The following is a 19,947-nucleotide window of genomic DNA, read 5'->3' on the forward strand; positions in this document are numbered from 1 at the left end:
AGCTGACATGTTGGGGACCTCTATAACACTACACCCCGCCACAGCCCTACAGGGCCTGGTTGCTGACATACAAACACTGCTTCGCAAGTTCCTGATCATGGGTATACTCCTAGCCAGACGACAGGTGGCGTGCAGGTGGGGCAGAGCGCCTAAATTTAAAGGGTGGTACAAAAGGGGGTGGTGATGGACGGAGCATCAGAATCAATCAAACACTCACACCCAGTCAAAAGATCTGGGTTTAATCCATCACCGTTTTTTAGCCCACTCTGCCACCTCAGTTCAGACATGACTATATGCAAATCAGTCTGACCCTGTGCCTCATGGGAACAGTCCAGCCCGAACTGCAAAGCCATGTCTTCCCTGGACCGGAAACAAGCTTCCGAGGACCGGTTTCTGGCATTCCAGCAGTCTTCAGCCCGGCTTGCTTGAATCCAGTGGCAAAGTGAGCAAGGGACTCACGTCTGAGCATACCCTGCCACACTTATGGCGGCCATAAGCGGTACAAAAGGGGGTGGAGATGGACGGAGCATCTCAATCAATCAAACACTCACACCCAGTCAAAAGATCTGGGTTTAATCCATCACCGTTCTTTAGCCCACTCTGCCACCTCAGTTCAGACATGACTATATGGAAATCAGTCTGACCCGGTGCCTCATGGGAACAGTCCAGCCCGAACTGCCAAGCCATGTCTTCCCTGGACCGGAAACAAGCTTCCGAGGACCAGTTTCTGTCATTCCAGCAGTCTTCAGCCCGGCTTGCTTGAATCCAGTGGCAAAGTGAGCAAGGGAATCACGTCTGAGCATACCCTGCCACACTTATGGCAGCCAAAAGCAGTACAAAAGGGGGTGGTGATGGACGGAGCATCTGAATCAATCAAACACTCACACCCAGTCAAAAGATCTGGGTTTAATCCATCACCGTTCTTTAGCCCACTCTGCCACCTCAGTTCAGACATGACTATATGCAAATCAGTCTGACCCTGTGCCTCATGGGAACAGTCCAGCCCGAACTGCCAAGCCATGTCTTCCCTGGACCGGAAACAAGCTTCCGAGGACCGGTTTCTGGCATTCCAGCCGTCTTCAGCCCGGCTTGCTTGAATCCAGTGGCAAAGTGAGCAAGGGACTCACGTCTGAGCATACCCTGACACACTTATGGCGGCCAAAAGCGGTACAAAAGGGGGTGGTGATGGACGGAGCATCTGAATCAATCAAACACTCACACCCAGTCAAAAGATCAGGGTTTAATCCATCACAGTTCTTTAGCCCACTCTGCCACCTCAGTTCAGACATGACTATATGCAAATCAGTCTGACCCTGTGCTAAATTTAAAGGGTGGATACAGGACATGTCCACTTGGCAGGAATACTTATAAGTATATGTAGAACAATTGCAGTTGAAATCCAGGCCGAGGGACATTTGGGGCCCCTTGATAGCTTATCTTTCAGGTCAGCGAGCGGGGGAGGACACTGCTGACAATGTAACGGAGGCTGACTCAGTGATTGCCTGAGATGCGTGACTGCTGAGAGAACTGAGGGGGATGCAGATGCGAGGAGACGTGCGGGGGCATGAAGGGAATGGGAGGGGTGGGGCTCCTCGAGCAACCTGGGGAACTTTATTGCTTATATTTGAGGGCGGCCTCTAACTGAAGAAGGACTGTGCCTATGACATAGGCGTTCTGGACTCATCTTAAGACTGCATTGATCTGATTCTCGCATTACACAGCTGTTTACTTCTGAAAGGAATTACAGGGGGGAGGTTGGGAGGGAGGAATAGGAGGAGACAGGGGAGGGGAAGTTTATGTGTAAGACTGTGTACATGTATTTTATTGCTGCTGCTTCCTATCTGTTGACCTGGTGGTCTTGTGGTGTATTTTGGAAAATGCCTATAAATTTAAAAAAAGAAAAAAAGAAGAAATGCCACTACATGACTAAAGAAATAACAGATGATGCAGCACACACCCTCTGGTAAAAAGGACATAACCATAGCAATATGTTTTTTCAACTCAACTTGAATTACTACTCAACTATCCACTTTGGAAATGGAAGCATGTTCCCTTCACCATCATACCAGTTTCTTAAACTAACATTTTTATAGAAAATACCTTTTTATTTTGAACAAACTTAATTTCTTAAATTTAGTTTCGGAAAGACACATACACTTTGCCTTTAAAATACCATTTTCATTTGTAATAAATACAGAAACAAACAGCCTGTCATTTTCGTCAAGTGCTCACATGGAAAAATGCTTTACACAGGGAGACTCTGCTTTTAAATGTACAGGCTTTACAATCACATGCCATGGGCATTTACCATAATGTCAAGGATGCCTCTAATATGCCACTAAGGCTCACCATTGTACCAGATGCACTACTGTGCCAAGCATGGATAACATAATGGCCTGGACACTCACAATACATCTATCTTAGCTATTCCAGGCCATAATGTCCACATTTTGTCAAGGATGACATTATGATGCCAGGACCACTGCTAAGCAAGAAACAGACAGTTGTTCTAAAGATAAATGCCAAATGATACAGCGCTACATAATTTTAGTGGTCCTTAACACCAGGTATAAGGAATAAATTACTTACCTGTAACTACAGTTATCCAGTGTTGGTATCTTTCATAGATTCACGTGTTTGAATCATTCCCCACCATCTAAGTGGGAGTCCCACGTAATATAAATAAAGCCGTAATTTAAGAACTTCCATAGGCTAACAGGGAGGGAACCATGCATTTAAAAGCCTATCTACCTCCTTTTATAAAAAAGGACCAAACTTAAATAGAACCAATAAGTAACCAGCACCCTCTAGAACCTTCCCAAGCGAGGCTGAATCCCTCAGATTTTCCAGCACAAGGGTACCAGAGTGCAAGGGGAGCCTCTCCGGGGAGGAGGGTGGGTCGCATATGAATCTATAAAAGATACAAATACTGGATAACTGCAGTTACAGTTAAATAACTTGTTTATCATCCAGTATTGGGGTATCTTTCACAGATTCACATGGTTGAATCAGAATATCAAGCAGTAATTTAAAACAATAAGCACCCTTAGTGGATGGTGGGTAGTGCCAATAATATTTCAAAATGTATTCACAAAAGCAGTGTCTTGTGAAAGTACTGGTGTAAAAGTAAATGCATATAAAGGCATTGGCATGTGAACTAAACAGCTCTATCATCCACTTAAACAAGTATATCATCTTCTATAACCAATAAAGGTACATTTTCAAATGTAAATCAATATTGACAACAGAAAAGAAATCCTCCAATTAAAGAGGCTCACCGCATCAGCACGGTGTGATGACTCCAGGCAGTAGTGCTGAGTGAACGCAAGAGTCGTCTTCCACGTCGCAGCTCTGCAGATTTTGTCCAGTGACACTCCTGCGAACATGGCAGCCGATGTAGAGACTGCTCTTGTGGAGTGTGCTTAGACTCTTTATTAAGAGCTTGCCTGCCTTATTGTGGCAAAACTGAATTGTAGTTCCATCTTGCAATGGTGGCTTTAGAAACCGCAGTGCCCTGACAACCTTGTCTATAGGATAGAAACAGTTGATATGTTTTCCGGACAGACTTAGTCTTTTGCAGGTAGAATTTAAGACATCTCTTGATGTCTCGAGGGTAGTGTTCCTTCCGCAGGTGTAGAAGGATCAGGGAATAAAGTCCTGCGAATGACAGGTTAGTTTAAGTGGAAATGCAAAGGAACCTTATGGATGAATTTGGGATTCGTCCTGAGCATAACGATTTAATCTGTAAAACGAAGAAAAGGATGTTCTATGTTGAAAGCTTGTACTTCGCTAACCCTTCGATGTTAGGGCGAGCAAGAGACCTACTTTCCATGTCAGGTATTTGATGTCCGCCCCATGGATGGGTTCAAAGAGCTGCCTCATCAACTGCGATAGGACTACATTTAAGTACCACTCAGGGCAAAATAGGCCTTTCATGAATTGCTGTACAACTCTGGTAGAGCAGAGAGATAGACGCTTTGGGAGCGTCTATATCGAGAGATGGCTGCGAAATAAACCTTGATTGAAGAGTATACCAGCCCAAATTTCGCCAGAAACCTTAAATACAGTAGGATTTGCTATGGAGCAGAACAATACGGATGTACTTTGCTTTGACGGCATAACGCTTCCATTTTAGTTTGTACGTCTTGTTGGTGCGATCCGCACGCGATTTGGCAATAATGTCTTCACACTCTTGTTCAGTAGCCAAATCCTTAAATTCAAAGAATTCAGGAGCGACACATGCAAATCGAAGAGATGCTGGCTCCGGATGACACATCTGACCTTGGTTCCTAGTCAACAGAGTTGGTGTTGGCAGCAGACGGATGGGCTGGGCTTCCGAGAGGAGGTGAAGTTCCATAAACCAGTGCTGCCTGGGTGGTCATCTAGGGGCTATTAGAAGAAGGCAGCCGTGTTCAATTTTCATAAGGACCTTGGGTATCAGTAGAAGGGATGGAAAGGCTTAAGTATATATTCTGCACCAACGCATTCAAAGGGCATGCTCCCGAGAGTTTGGGAGAGGGAATCCGCTTGCGGAGAACCGGCATTTGGAATTGGTGTGGGTCACAAACCGGTCCAGCGCTGGTTTCCCACAATGTCAAAAAATCCTGTCCAGTTTGTCTTGTTCAAGCTTCCACTTGTGACAGTTGTCTTTGGTCCTACTGAGGGTATCTGCCAGAGTATTCTGAAGGGATATTCCGAGAAATGTGAACCAGCTGCTGGGTGTCCTGAGAGAGACTAAGACTTGGTTCCTCCTGGTTTGTTGACATAAAACATGCTTGTGGTGTTGTCCATACAGACCAACACAGATCAACCTTTTATCCGAGGAAGGAAAACCTGAAGGGAGAGGAAAATGGCTTTCAACTCCCTCCAGGCTGTTGATATGGATCCGACAATGGAACAAAGACCTTTTTCCCTGACTGAATATCTTGAAGATGACCTCCCCAGCCCTCCATGGAAGCATCGGTGGAGACTATGAATTTCGGGATCAGAGGCAGAAATGAGAGGCAGAAATGAGAGGTCCTGAGAGACCATTCAAATTCCTCCCTCATGCGTGGAGTGATAGTTATGATGTCGAAGGATCCTATAGTTTGAATCCATTAACATTGGAGTTCTTAACGCAACGGTCCCATGTGAAGACGAGCTAGTGCCACTAGCTTGATTGCTGAGGAGAGCATTCCCATAGAGATTTATATGTCCTTACTGAAGTGTACTTTCTTTTTGATAGTCTAAGAGCCAAGGTTTACAACCGCTCCTGCTTTTCCTGTGAGAGGAAACCTTTGTTCTGAACAGTGTCCAGGTCGGCCCTCAGGAACGTCATTATCGGACTTAGAAAAAACAATGATTTTCATTGGTTTATAGTAAGGCCTAATTTGCAGAACAGACCTTTGCAATCTCTTGTAGCTGCAGCAGCTAGACGAGCTGATGGAGCTTACAGGAGCTAATCATCCAAATATGGAAATACATGGTGACCCTGTTTCCGCAAGGCGGCCGCCACTGGGGCTACAAACTTGGTGAAAATCCGATGAGCAGATTTGAGGCCGAAAAGTTGGACTCAGAATTGATAATGGGTACCAGCCACTGTGAACCGGAGGAACTTTCTGTGTTTGGGGTGTATAGGAACATGGAAATAAGCATCCTCCAAATCCAGCGATGTCATGTAGTCTCCGCTGTTGAGGTGCTCAAGGATGTCAGATTGTAACCATTCTGAAGATCCGATTCTTAAGGAATTTGTTTAATCGTCTGAGGTCTAAAATTGGTCTCCACTCTCCCGATTTCTTATGTATCAGGAAGAAACTAGAGGAAAAACCTTTTCTTTGTGCTACTGGAACGCTCTCTGTTGCCCCTTTCAGGAGCATAATCTTCGCTTACTGTCTGAGTAAGTGAAGGTGAGAGGGGTGCTGTCCCCTGGGTGGTGTGTTTTGTGGGCGCTGGTAAATTCTAGAGTGTGGTCATAAGATATCAATTCCAAGACCCATCTGTCAGTTGTAATATTGCACCATTGATGGATATGACTGGAAACGTTTGCACTGGTTGGAGGGAGAAAAGTAGTAGCAGGTACCTTATTTTTATTTATTTAGAAGTTTTCTATAGCGCTAACAAGAGGTAGCAGAGCACTTTACAGTAAAAGGCATGAAAAGGAGAACAACAAGACACGTAACAAATAAAAGCGATCAGCAAAAGACAATTTGGGAGGAGGAAAAGTTTGTACAGTAGCACTTCATAGTAATAGGAAGCAGAGATAACACATAGTTCAGGGGATGATTGATGATCCTAGTTACCCACGACCTAGGGAACGGATAACAAACAAGGATTTGAGTTGGCTCTTGAATTCCGCATAGGACGGTATGGTTCTGATGTGCGGGGGGATAGAGTTCCATATTTTGGGGGCATTTCCTGTGAAGGAACAGTCTGCAGTTCTCTTCTTTCTGGTAGGATGGGCAGCAGGGAGTTAGAGCTTCTCAGATTTCTAGCTTGGCCAGCTTTTTTGAGCTTGTTTGCCAAGTATTCTGGTTTTCCAGTATGGAGGGCCTTGTGGGTTAGGCAGGCCGTTCTGAAGGTACTACGCATTTCCATCGGGAGCCATTCGAGTTCTTTGAGTGCTGGGGAGATGTGGTCAGATTTTTTGCATCCTGTGATCATTCTCACTGCCGCATGCAATATTGTTTTTAATGGGGCCAGGTGCGATTTGGGAATGCCTGTTAGGATTGAGTTCCAATAGTCCAGTCTAGATAGAACTGGAGATTGCGTGGCTAGTTTAAGGTCCTTGTCGGGAATGAAAGGTTTGATTTTGTTCAGAAGTCTGAGGTTAAAGAATGCTCTTTTTGCAGAGTTCTTAATGTGGTTTGTCAAGGTTAGTTTAGGATCTAGGGTGAAACCCAGAGATTTTACGGAATCAGCTAGTGTGAGTACCTTTAAGAGCATTGATCGACTTCAGCCACTCGATGATTTGAGGGTTGTCTTCTTTGTTTGAGATGAGAAGAGTTTTGGTCTTGTCGGGATTGAGTTCCAGGTGATTCTTTGTCAGCCAATCTTGAACATCATTAAGGACAGCATTTAGTCTGTGGATGTCATTAAGAGAAGAGGTTTCCAGGTAGATCTGCGTGTCATCCGCATAGAGGTGGAAGTGGATGTTGGCATTCCTGAGTAGTTTAGCGAGCGGTTCCATATAGATGTTGAAGAGCTGAGGAGAAAGTACTGATCCTTGGGGGACACCTTTGTTGACTTGCTGGGTTTCGGAGGTGAAGTTCTTCATTTTTATTATTTGCGAGCGGTTATGTAGAAAGGAGGAAAACCACTCGAGAACTACCTCGCCGAGGCCAGCTCTTACTTGCAGAGTCTTTATGAGGAGTTTATGGTCCACCGTGTCGAAAGCTGCGGATAGATCAAGGAGTATGAGGAGGCAGCACTTGTCTGCGTCAAGAGAACCGTGAATGTCGTCTATGATGTTCAGCATCGGGGTTTCTGTACAGCGGCCTTGTCTGAAGCCGGATTGGAGGGGGTCCAGGAGATTGATGTTGTCCAGATGATGCGTCAATTGCAGGAGTATGCAGCGTTCCAGTGTTTTAGCGAGCAGAGGGAGGTTAGATATCGGTCTGAAATTGTTTAAGTCAGTAGAGTCAAGACCGTGTTTTTTCAGCAAAGGGGTGACTTGTCCCATTTTTAGACAGTCGGGGACCACTCTGCTTTGTAGGGAGCTGTTTATGATTTTGCCCCAGATAGGTGCTAAGGTGAGCTTCATTTTTTTGATTAGTGAGGGAGGAATGGGGTCTGAGATGTGTGCTGATGGTTTGGAGGTCGAGATCAGAGAGATTATCTCAGTTTCCTGCACGGGGCAGAAGCTTAGCCAAAGGGGGGGGAGAGGGGCCGGATGGGAGGGCCTGGGGGTAGCCGCGTTGCTCTTCTGGAGGTGTAAGTTGTTGATGTCTAGAGATAATTCGATTTTTAAGACCTTATCGTTTAAGAAGCTGGCGAAGTTATCGCATAGTTCTTTGGACGCCTGCAGGGGTGTGGGCAGAGGCTTGGATGTTTGATGTCTGATTATGTTGTAGAGCTCCTTAGGTCTGTTTTTGGAATTGGCTAGTGCTTCTCGGAAGAAGCTGGATTTCTTGTTTTTGATATGGTTGTTATACTTCCTGCGGGCTGTTTTTAGTTGTAAGCGAAGAATGGCTGTTGGGTTGTTTCTCCACTTTCTTTCTTTGGCTCTCAGGGTTATTCTTTCTGCGTTGAGGTCCGCATTGAACCAGGTTCTAGATGGGGTGGCACGGCTTCTTTTGAGCTTTAGAGGAGCTAGATTATAGAGAATGGAGACTAGCTCAGAGTTATAGTGGTCGATGAGATCATTGGTCGAAAGGTGCAGAGAGTTGTCTGGAAGAAGTGAACTTAGCTGACCTTCTAGGATGTCTTGGGGTACTTGAGAGGTTTCTCGACCATTTGGGGGTGTCTTGGGGAGGTTTAAGCGGGATGATGGGGTGATTGATGTGAAATAAGATCATATGATGATCTGACCAAGTATGTGATTGACCATGATTGAATTCTTTTGTGCAATGATGGCGTCCAGTATGGCTCCTTTGTAGTGTCTCTCCTCAGTACAGTGTTGAGTAAGGTTGTTGTCAGCGAGGAGGCTGGATAGCGATCTGATTAGAGGGTTATGAGTTTCGTTCCATCGGAGATTCAGGTCACCAAGAATTACGTTTTTGGAATCGCCGAGAGCGTCTTGTGCAATCAGGTTGGATAGTTGTTCTCCAAACTCATTGTTTCTGCTCGGGGTGATAGAGTAGATGGCACAGTAGAGAGTCGTTGTCTTTGGCCTTGATGACAGCGGATAGACATTCAAATGAGTCGTACTCGAATGAGGGGGTTTCTGTGATGCTCCAGCTGTCCTTGTGGAGGATAGCGACCCCACCTCCTCGTTGTTCTATCCTGTCTTTGGAGATGAGGGAGAAACCAGGTGGAACCAACATGTCTAGGCAGGGAGGAGATGTCTTGTTTAGCCAGGTCTCAGTGAGGAACGCAACGTCAATGTCATGTGTGAGGATAGCTTCGGCTAAGTCCGTTGCATGAAGTGAGGCCGATCTGCAGTTGATTAGGAGGCAGTTGGTGATTTTCTCCTGATTGCTGGAGGTTTTGTCTTTAGCCTCTCTAGGTATAGCGGTGAGGACTGGTAATCGCTGTCGTTTGAGATTGGGTGGATCTTTCCGGTGGCCCGTGATTACTTGGATTTTAGATTTAGGTGAATCTGGGATGGGAGAGTCGTAGGTAGCGGCTAGTAAGGCTGCTTCTCTGTCTGACATAGGAGCTTCTGATCTGAGCGGCCTGGAGGTCAGGTGTTTTGAGCCTGCTAGGGTGGGAGATGGGATTGAGTTCAGGTACCTAGTGCATGGGGCTCTGGTAGATTCGGATTTTTGGGGGCTGGGGCCTTGGGGTAGGGATTGATCTGATGGGCACTGAGGGCTTCTGTGGGCCCCTGGGTGATGTTGACGAGGAGGGGGGTTCGGAGAGGGGGTTTGTGGGGATTACAGGTTATACCGAGGTTAAAGAGGATTTCTATTAAGCCTTGGGTGATAGTGTCGACCTGGTTTTCAAGGGCTGTGAGCCGCTTTGTTATGGAGTCAACGATGGGGTTGTGGGCAACTGGAGTGGGGCTGAGCGTGTTATGGTTCGAGAGGATGGGTTGGGAGACAGGGATCAGGGTAGAGGGCGGGGGAGGGGTGGGGAGAGGGCTAGGGGGAGATTTAGACATGGGAGAGGTAGGGAGAGGGACAGGGGAGGATTAGACGGGGGATGTTTGAGAGTTGGGGGCAGACTTGGGGGGAGGCACGTTGGCTGTGGACTGCCTGTTGGAAGGGATGTGACTGTCGTAGGGGGTGGTTGGTGGCTGTGGCTGGGGGAGGTGAGGTGGTTGGGGGCAGGGGTAGGGGGTGAGAGTTGGGTTTCCTGTTAGTGGAGGATGGTTGGGCGTGGGGGATGAGGTATGGTGGGGGGAGGGGGAGCCTGGAGGGCTGTGTGTGGATCGAGAAAGGGCATGTCGATGTCTTCTCTGTCAACTAGGGGGTTGGTCGGTCAGGGTGTTGAGGCGAGGTGAGGAGGGGTACGGAGGGCTGACCTAAGTGAGGAAAATAGGGAGTCAAAAGCTTCCAGGTTATCATTGTTGGCTTGTATGAGGACTGTGACATTGGTGAAGATAGTCACGGTTGTATAGCCTCTACCAACTGATCTGAACGGAAGAATCGCAGTTAATTTGCAGCTATGAGGAGTGGAGGTAGTTTTGGCGATGAACATTCGCGTTCTGATCGTGGAAACCCAATATTCGGGACTTTCGATGTGGAATATTAGATCCATCTTCATCGGTCCTATGGAGGTCGAGTGGTAGATGTCAATGATTAGGGTTTCTTTATGTTTGCGGATGAGTTTCTGCTTGAAAGTGCGGCAAAGCTTTGTAGAGAGGAGGGGCGGGGGAGATGATGGTGAAGGAGTTCTGACTGTGAGGTTTGAGGTGGGCAAGTGGGACTGGAGGAGGAGGGGGAGGCTGGTCCCGGGCCATCGTGAGGGTAGTAGGGGGGGGGGGGGGGGCCTGAATAAGTTGCGGTGTGGAGCTTGGAGCTTAGGTGGCCCAGAGGGCAGGCGACAGGCTGAATTAGGGATTTGAGTCAGCGCAGTTCATCAGGACACGAGACTTGGGATCCTTTGTGGCGATGTGTCTGGAGATCAGTGGCCGAGGGGTCGTTTTGCTAGGCTTGCGGTGCTTGAGGGCTTAAGTTCACAGGCAGCGGCAGCTCCAGGGCGGCAGAAGTCGGGAGCGACCTGTCTAATGACCTCTCCGGAACAGGCAGCCTGGGTGGCGAACCGTGGGGTTCCCGTAGAGCGAGGAGGGTGAGGATCCAGGCCGAGGGGGGGTCCTATAGTCCGGGTGATTCTGCTTAGGAGTTTGCAGGTAACCAGACTAATTGGCAGATGGACCTTTGTAAGCTAGCACCATGGGAATGGTGTGTGAGGGAGACTCTGATCAGGAGAGGTCCTCCTTGGCCGCCAGTTTGAGGACAAATGATTGTAAATGAAGGGAAAAGGACGTTCCGTTGCCCCCCTGTTAGGTGCCCCAAACGAATTTAGCAACCAGTACCTCACAGCGAGGAGGGAAACGGATCCAGTGGAGACTCTGGTCAGGCGATGTCCTCTTTGGCTGCCATTTTGAGGTCAGGCACGGGGTCGGCGGCAGTGGGCAACATAGGGATCCGGTGAAGAGACTTCTTTACAGTTAAAGGTAATTAGGGCTGTAGCATGGCGCCCGTGTAGCGGTCGGTACCTTGTCGGGTGGAAGAGGCGGCTCCAGTGGAGGTTCCAGTCAGGCGAGGTCTTCTTTGGCCGCCATTTTGGAGACAGGCGTGGGGTCTGAAGCGGAGGGGATCAAGCAGCTCCGGTGAAGGGACTATTTGCTTTTAGTGGCAGTCGGGGCTGTAACTTGGCACCCACATAGCAGTCCGTGAACTTACAGGGTGAGAGAAAGCGGCTCTGGTGGGGGCTCCGATCAGGAGACGTCCTCTTTGGCCGCCATTTTGGAGACAGGCGCTGGGATTAGCAGTAGCGAGAGTCACGGAGCTCCGGTGAAGGGATTTATTTCTAAAGTGTTGAGCGGGCCTGAGGTATTCGTGGTTCCTGGAGCGGGCGCGGATGCTGGATCCGGCGGTGGTCGGCAACAAGCGGGTGAGTGTCCTGGGGTCGCAAGGAAGGCAGAGGGGCGCCGATCACCGGTGAGCATGATCAGGCGGCAGGACTCTGCTTTCCGAAAGCGGGACAGGCTGCACTTATCCGTCTTGGAATCCGGTCGCGTTCCTGGTGTTGGGCAACGCTAGGGGGGCTCTATTAAGGTGATTTTCAATTAAGCCAGGATCTCGGTTTCAGAGCTCAGTCCCCCCTGCGGCCAAGAACTTGCGATGTTGGTTTCCTGCATGAGCCTTGCCAAGAGAAACCAGTTGTTGCAGGCTGTCGATAGGTTTGCTGCAGGCAACCCTGACAATATTGCGGTTGAAAGGACTAATAGTTTTGGATGCGCTGGAAAGTACCTCTATAGCCAGAAAATCCACGTACGGGTGCTCTCTGAAAGGGCACTTTACGATACTGAAGGGTACCCAATGCTTTGGCTGTGTTTGTATCCGTTTTGATGACTAGTAGAGCTTCATCTATATGTTTCCCAAATAAACTGTCTCCATCGTAAGCCATGTCCAGTATCTTTAATTGCACTTCTGGGCAAAAGACATTTCCCTAAGCCATCCCAGGCGTCCTAAAACAGCTGCACCAGCTAGTTGTCGAAAACCTGTCGTGACTATGCCCATGGCCCAGTTTATACTTTCAGCCGCTGTGCGCTCTCCCTCAGCCAGGACTTTACGAAATTCCCGTTCATTTTCCTCAGGTATAAACTCCTGGCCTTGATATCGGACCACATTTGACGATCGTAGCAGCTGAGAATGGCCAGTACATTAGCAGCCCTGACAGATATTGCTGAAATGGATGAGAATCTCTTCCCAATGGAATCCAAACAACGTCCTTCCTTGGAAATGTGATGGGAGTGGAAGGATTTTTTGATCTCCTCTGAGCCATTCTGGAAATCACCGCGTCTGGTTTGGGATGACCAATAAGGCATGCGAGGGAATCCTCAGGAGCCATGTATTTTTTTGTCTACTCTTGGCAGTACCAGCACTACAGTGGCCAGTGATTTCATTACTTTTAGGCCTTCCTGCCAGATAATGTCTATAATGGGTATAGATCTCACAAACTTTGTTGATTACTCTTAAAGTCATAAAGGAAACAATCGTGTGAAATTAAATGTTATTAATCTAGACCTAATCTGAGATCCACAATATAGTAAATAAAATATATATAAGTTTCCAATCCCATTGTATTTCAATATATCATAAAATTATTTATAAGCAAAATTGATTATTGTTCTTAGCTTATACATCTCTAAAGTAGCGGGAATAACACTTTAAAAAAGTTAAAAACTTTGTAGCATACAAATGCATAAGGAGGGGTTCTTATGATCTCAATCAGATCCGGATTTTGTAAGAGTGTTATATTTTATACAGATCGGTTTTAAAAATCTTGAACGTGCCCCAACCAAACTGCTATGTGGACAGACAATAAAACATGTGGCAAGTCTTGGATTCCTCCATTACACAAATTGTATTTATTTATTTTTTATTTATTTGAACTTATATTGCGCAACAGCTACCCGCAGTGGGTTTCCCGGCGCCAGGGATAGACAAAAGAAGAAAAGAAGACACAGCGCAGTGCAATGAGTAAACTAGAGCGGAGGGACAGAATTACTGAAAGAGCAGGGTCTTGAGTTTTTTCCGAAAACCGAATAAATCAGTCTCTAATTTCAGGGCAAGAGGTAGTGTGTTCCAAGATTTGGGGCCTAGATGGGAGAAGGACCGGCCCCCCATCTTTACAAGTTTAAATCTTGGAACCACGAAGTCACCATTTGCAGAAGATCTCAGAGTGCGACTGGGTTTATATGTTTGGACAAGGTTCTGTAGATATTTTGGGGCCGAGCCCTGCTTAAATTTAAAGAGATGACACAGGGCTTTGAATTTGATACAGCTCGGGACCCTAAGCCAATGTAAGTCACGAAGAGCCTGTGAGGCCGAAGATCTCCTCGGAACATTACAGAGAAGTCGGGCCGTCGAATTTTGCACCACCTGAAGTTTGTTGATGGTTGAAGTATCGGCACCTTGATATATGACATTTCCGTAGTCCAGGCAAGAGATTACTAGCGCCTGGACAATGGTTCTCTGGGTGGCACGGGGCAGCATCCATAATATTTTCAGGAGCCATCGCAAGGTGGCAAAACACACGGAAGCCACCTTAGTGGCCTGCTGCCTCATAGAGAGCTTGTCGTCTATAAGAAATCCGAGGTTGCGAACCACAGAGACCGGCTGGGGAAGGGGTCCCATGTCACTAGGCCAGGGCTGAGGGCCCCAAAGATCTTTATTCTTCCCCAAGATACCAATCTCGGTCTTGTCACCGTTTAACTTGAGGAGATGCTTCTGCATCCACTCGGTGACACGCGACCTTCCAACCTTCAAGACCGATATGTTGCTCCGCTCACTGCTGGAAAGGGAGAAAACAATCTGAATGTCAGCGGCGTATGAAAATATGGTCAGCCCAGCGTCCTCCACGATGGTAGCCAGGGGTCTAACATAGATGTTAAATAGTAAGGGGCTTAGTATAGACCCCTGGGGAACGCCATACGCCGGTGAGCAAATACCAGATTCAGCCTTTGTTGAAAAAACCTGGAAAGTGTGCTCATTTAAAAAGGAGGCAATCCAGGCTAACGCAGGACCATCTACTCCCGGGGACCGGAGAGAGTTCAAAAGGATGGAATGGGACACGGTATCGAACGCCACACTCAAATCCAAAAGGATGAGTGCAGATGTCTCCCCGCGGTCGATACCGTGTCGTAACCTCTCCGTCACCCCGAGGAGCGCGGTCTCTGTGGAGTGGTGCGCTCGAAAGCCGGACTGGGAGGGATGAAGAAATCCCGAGCTTTCCACAAGATGGTTTAACTGATTGTTAACATGCCTTTCCAACACTTTTGAAAAAAAGCAACAACGATATGGGTCTGAAATTAGCGAGATTGGACATGTCTGCTCCAGCCTTCTTTAAAAAGGGGACAACCATTGCATGCTTCCAATCCTGTAACACATGAGACTCGGTTAGAGATGCATTAAGCAAGCTCATGAGAACCCGTCAGGGTTCAAGGTCCAATAACTTTAGGACTTTCGCAGGTATTGGATCACGTGGTGATCCAGATCTAACACTGTTCAAACAGGAAAGGAACGAGGTATCATCAAACAGTTGCCAGTTTGTGACTCTCACCATTGGAGGGGGTCGTTCGATCACCACAGTCTGTCCTGGTCGGGGTTCAATTTCTGTCAAGGGAGTACTCATGGAGTCATAAATGCGCTCAACCTTGGCAATAAAGAACTCAGCAACAGAATCGCATTGAGCTTCCTCCAACGCTGGAGGAGTCGGGACCGTATAGGCTCCTGTTAACTTCTTAATAGAAAAGAGTACGCGGACAGGTCTGTGCTTGTCTCACTGTGCTCGCGGTATATGCAGCTCTCAAAGCTTCTTTATAAGCAGCCTTCCGAGAAAGAGAATAGGAGTGCCTCCATTTCCTTTCGAGGGCCTTGCAGTTGGCTCGTAAGATTTTCAGATCATCAGAGAACCAAGGTGCAGGAGGATGGTAAGACCTAGAATGTTTAAGCGTTAAAGGGAGAAGGGTAGTCACAGCAAGTCTTTCCGGTTGTCATTTCAATTATTTGATTGTGTGCTGTATATAACTATTCCCATATGAATTTTACCTTCCCTGTTTGAATACCAAAATTACAAAAATTAACTTTGACTTTAAATCATTTGAATAAGTGTCTCCTTTTTCTGATCTATGTAATGCCTTGCGCATGCAATATAAATTGTCTTTTTATTCATACCTTTTGGGATATTGTCTTACCTTTATACATATGAAAGTGTGAGGCAGCACCAGTGGTCCGAGAGAAAACTCTCCCTAAATAGATGTAAGTAGATGCTATTTCTACTGTTATTCCTCCTAGTCTCCAGGTAAAGGTATCACTTTTTCCTATCACTGAATGGTACTATTTTTGTTTTTGAAATATTTATTTTTAAAAAGTTTTTCGGTATAATTAAAAAGAGCCTGCATGTTACGCTGCAGCCCAAATGGGGTTAGATCGAATAAAACCACATAATAGGCATACATTAAGGAAACCATCTGACTGCTTGACTATTGTGGGAAGATGAAATCTGGATGTAGCTCTGTCCATTAGATTATGAAAACCCCCAATGTCCTCTGGAGGGGAGTCAAGAAGGATAACAAGAAGGAGAGGATGGTGTGGGTATGATATAGTTATCCCATTCATCAGCGGGTAGAGGAGGATCGTGAATTTCTCCCTCTTCAGTCCCTTCTTCAGAAGAGGATGGGTCTTCTCTAGGAGGAACAGAAATGAAGGGTCATGGTGTCATCCTAGGAACAGAAGGAGGAGGCAGTATTGATGTAAGCGGCATCACAGACGGTGCTGGTGGAGGAACAGTAATGTGTTCCTTTTGGGGCTGGAACCTTTTTCTGTAGTCAGTGAGCATGGCCTGTAAATCTTGCAATAAAGAGGAAGGTAATTGAGCAGGTTCCTGCCTTGATGGATCAACATAATATCTGAAATACAGGTATTGTTTAGGAGGAGCTAGATAGTGGTGTTGGTAGTACTGCTCCTCGTCATAATAGTCTTCATCTTCCTCCTGACACTTGACCTGGAGTTCAGAAGGACTATGAGCAGCCCATAAGGGACCATCACCATCTGTTTCCTATGTATCCAGAAGGTGGCTTTGGAGTAAAGTGAAATCCTGCATGTCTATTGGAAATCAGGCCGCAGAGATGTTTTGGACAATGTGGATGGTGTGGACTGTATTTGCAGTGTCGAAGGGAGCGGCATTGAAGGATCCATCGACGATGGGACCGTCGGTGACCCTGATTTTCTAGTTGACGGCAACATCGTTGATGCCGTTCTTGGTGTGCTCATCGACAGTGGAGACTTCGTCGTTGGTGGAGCCGTTGTTGACAATGATGGTGTCGTCGTCGCTGCGGGCGTCTACAGTGGCAACCTCGTCGCTGAGATCTTGGTAGACAGTAAAGCTAGTGTCCAGGGTATGGGGCGTTGATGGCCCCGTTGATGTTGTAGGTGCCGTTGACGGTCTCGACGACAAGAGAGTAGTCATCGTCGTTGAAGAACCAGGCGTCAACGGTAAACCGGACGCCGAGAGGGATCTGTGGCTGGATTAATGCCTGGAAGGCCCCAACGAGTTGGCAGATTCCAGCTTAGCTTCAAAAGTGCCAGAATGATGTGACAAGGCTAGCTCTGAAGGGACTTCAGGTTCTTTCTCCTTTTTTTGAGCTCTTTGGTCTGATGAGAGGTTTTAGGGTGTTTCTTGACCTCTTCAGACTGAATCTCAGGCGACATGGGCCTCTTATGAGATTTAGAGGAGCAGACACTTCCTGTGTTTTCTTCAGCCACAACAAAAGTCTGCCCACTCTATCGCTAAGAGTCTTAGATAAAAAAGTATGGCAAATTTTGCATTGTTTTGCCTCATGGTGAGGATAGATGCAATAGTTGCAATTCTTGTGGCATCATCATTATGAACCCTCTTCTTCCTACATGATTTAGAGTGGAGAAATAGTTCTTACTTGTCAGACATTATGATATCCAGAATGAAATTACACTTAACTGAGAAATTTTGAAGAACTGAGCAGAGCTCAGGGAGACTCACTTCACGCAGTGAAAATCTGAGGGATTCAGTCTCTCTTGGGAGTGTGCTGGTTAATGATTGTTTGTATTTAAGTTTGGTCCTTTTTTGGAAGAGGAGATGGATAGGCTATTAAACTCATGGTTGCCTCCATGATCGCCTAGGGAAGGTTTTAAATTATTACATTATTTATATTACCGTAGGACTCCCACTTCGAAGACGGGGAATGATTCAAGTATGTGAATCTATGAAAGATTCCCCAATACTGGATAACTTTATCAATTTCAAACACAGATGCAGACAGATATACAAATAAAAGTTCACACCTGGATAGACACACACAGATGAATGCACAAAGAGCCTCGGAGTGGATCTCTGCTCTGGATCTAGACCCAACGCTCTTCAGCACCTGGGCTGATCAGGCACCCAACTCACACACTTTTGCTCTTGCTCCTGCAGGCGGACACCTAATCTCATTCTCTGGCTACTTCTGGCACTCTTCTGTTGTTGCTGACTGTTCACACACAGTGTGACTGAGAAAGTGGGGCCTACAATACATCCAGGCTCCTTGTGACTTTGCTAAATTGAGGGTAGATACAGATGGGCATGTTCCAGGTCTCTTAGGCCAACAGTGAGTGGTTGTGTGTTAGCATGAGGCAATGCTAGAAGTTTGGCTGGCTGCCACTTAATGGGTCTTGAGATGAACAGTGCAGTCTTCTTTATGTGCATAAACCATCTGAATGAGTACTGGACTGAACTTAATTTTGGAGAGTTACTTCAAGGGTGCTGGTCAGCTACCAGTAGCTCCTGAGCCACACATTTACTGTGTCAAGGGCCTACGCTCCCGAGTCTTCCTTATTTTGACATCTACAAATAGTGATAACTGGAGCAAAGGAGAGCAAGGAAAGTGAAGAGGACTGCCGTGCAGAGATCAAAAAGCAACTTTAACTGCTAAAATGTTAGAGCTTGGGAGCACAGTAAAGAAACATATTTGTTCCCCAGGAGACACCTATGGTATAACTCCGCAAGAACATCATTCCGGTATACTGAAGTTCATATACTTACTGTAAACAAACATTTTCATTTGAGGCAAGAGTGTATGCCTGTTGTTTTTGCATTAGTATATGAAATGAGCACCCACCCACACTGACATGCCCACTTGACTTTGAATCTCTTATTGCAAATTCTGACATACTTTGTTAATAACACTGACTATTACTCATTTGAGTGCATTTTCAATTTCTTTTTCATTTTATAGCACATTTCTTGTTGGACTGCAATTAGAATAAAACAGCATACATTACTTTAAATAAACCATAATTTACCTCTTCCTGGTAATGAAATTCATTTGCTTCAATTTTTTGAATTTCTTCAAATATTCTGCAAAAAGGAAAATCTAATTAATTGAATCAGAAACGAATTATTCCACTTAAAAGCACAAACGTTAACTTTACGAAGTAATGTTACCTTTGTTGAGGGCCCATCTGCTGTAACATTTTCAAATACTGGAACACTATGTGAGTAACCTAAGGGAAAGTATGAATTTTTATTAAAGTACAGTATTCTGATAATTAAAATCAAATATCAAATGCATCAAATATGTGCAAACATAGCATCATTTGCAAATCCAATGGGTTTAACCTTCCCCAAACGAAGCATGGATTTTAGAGAAAGGTTTAGCTAAAAACAAAAACAAGTATAGACATGCTATGTATATTCATTCACCTGTGCCAGTATGTCTCTTACTCTGTGGGGCATCCTCTTAGAAGGCCTTGGAGGAGTGTGTGGCTGGAGAATACGCAGCTTGTGTCCATGCATTCATACAGTAAGTAGTATCAATTATTCCAGACAGTAAAGTGTCTTTGCCCTAAGATAGCATAATGGATCTGTGGGTCAGGCTATAACATTTAGCAGTGATTTAAACCAGGGTTGTCCAGTATAGGTCGCGGAGGGTGGAATCAATGTGAACTTTTCCGGATAACCTCTGACTATGTGGATTAGTTCCAATAAGTTTCATTATATGCAAATCTATTTTAGCACTCACTATCCTGAGCCATGAAGCTGGCTCTCCTGGTTTCATCTTGGACACCCTTATTCTATATACTATATGCATTAATGTCCTTCGGTATTACACCTTACTTAGTATATGCTTTAATGGCCACATATGGTAAATTTGTATTAATCCATCTCGGTACCCAGCTTAAATGGACCTGCACAGTAAGCAGCTTCAATGACCTTACTCATTAAACAACTTTAATGACCACTCACAGTAACCAACTGCAATGGCCTAAAAACGATAACCAACTTTATTGGGCTCCCACACTGTAAATAATATTAATGGCCTAATATTGTAACCCACATTAACAGCACCATACTGTAACCAGCTTTAACACCCTCACATAATGCTCCACACAGTAACCCACCACGGTGGCCCCACAATACAAGCATTACGCTTCATATTAATGGTTCCAAATACTAAGGAACATCAGTGGCCCTACACAGTAATGACCATTAATAGCTCCAGACAGTAATTTGCTTTGTGTCACAAACATTAACATTCATTACCAGCCCACGAAGAAGCAGTTGTTAAAACCCGCGTTAATAGTCCACAGAATAACAAGAATTAATAGCCCAAAACAGTAA

At 46.0% G+C, this 19,947-nt stretch overlaps 1 protein-coding gene across 4 annotated transcripts in view; it reads right to left on the reverse strand.

Moving 5' to 3' along the window:
- NRDC (nardilysin convertase) overlaps positions 1–19,947 on the reverse strand; it is a 2,107,381-nt gene that overhangs the window by 1,398,563 nt on the left and 688,871 nt on the right. For all 4 annotated transcript variants that reach the window (XM_086952436.1, XM_086952435.1, XM_086952433.1 and 1 more), the window contains 2 exons: positions 18,772–18,830; positions 18,630–18,684 (listed from right to left, as the gene is read on the reverse strand). In XM_086952436.1, the coding sequence (XP_086808562.1) occupies positions 18,630–18,684; positions 18,772–18,830 (114 nt within the window). The remainder of the gene's footprint in view (positions 1–18,629; positions 18,685–18,771; positions 18,831–19,947) is intronic.

The sequence above is a fragment of the Lissotriton vulgaris genome, chromosome 1_1 (genome assembly GCF_964263255.1).
Source record: "Lissotriton vulgaris chromosome 1_1, aLisVul1.2, whole genome shotgun sequence".
Taxonomy (NCBI): domain Eukaryota; kingdom Metazoa; phylum Chordata; class Amphibia; order Caudata; family Salamandridae; genus Lissotriton; species Lissotriton vulgaris.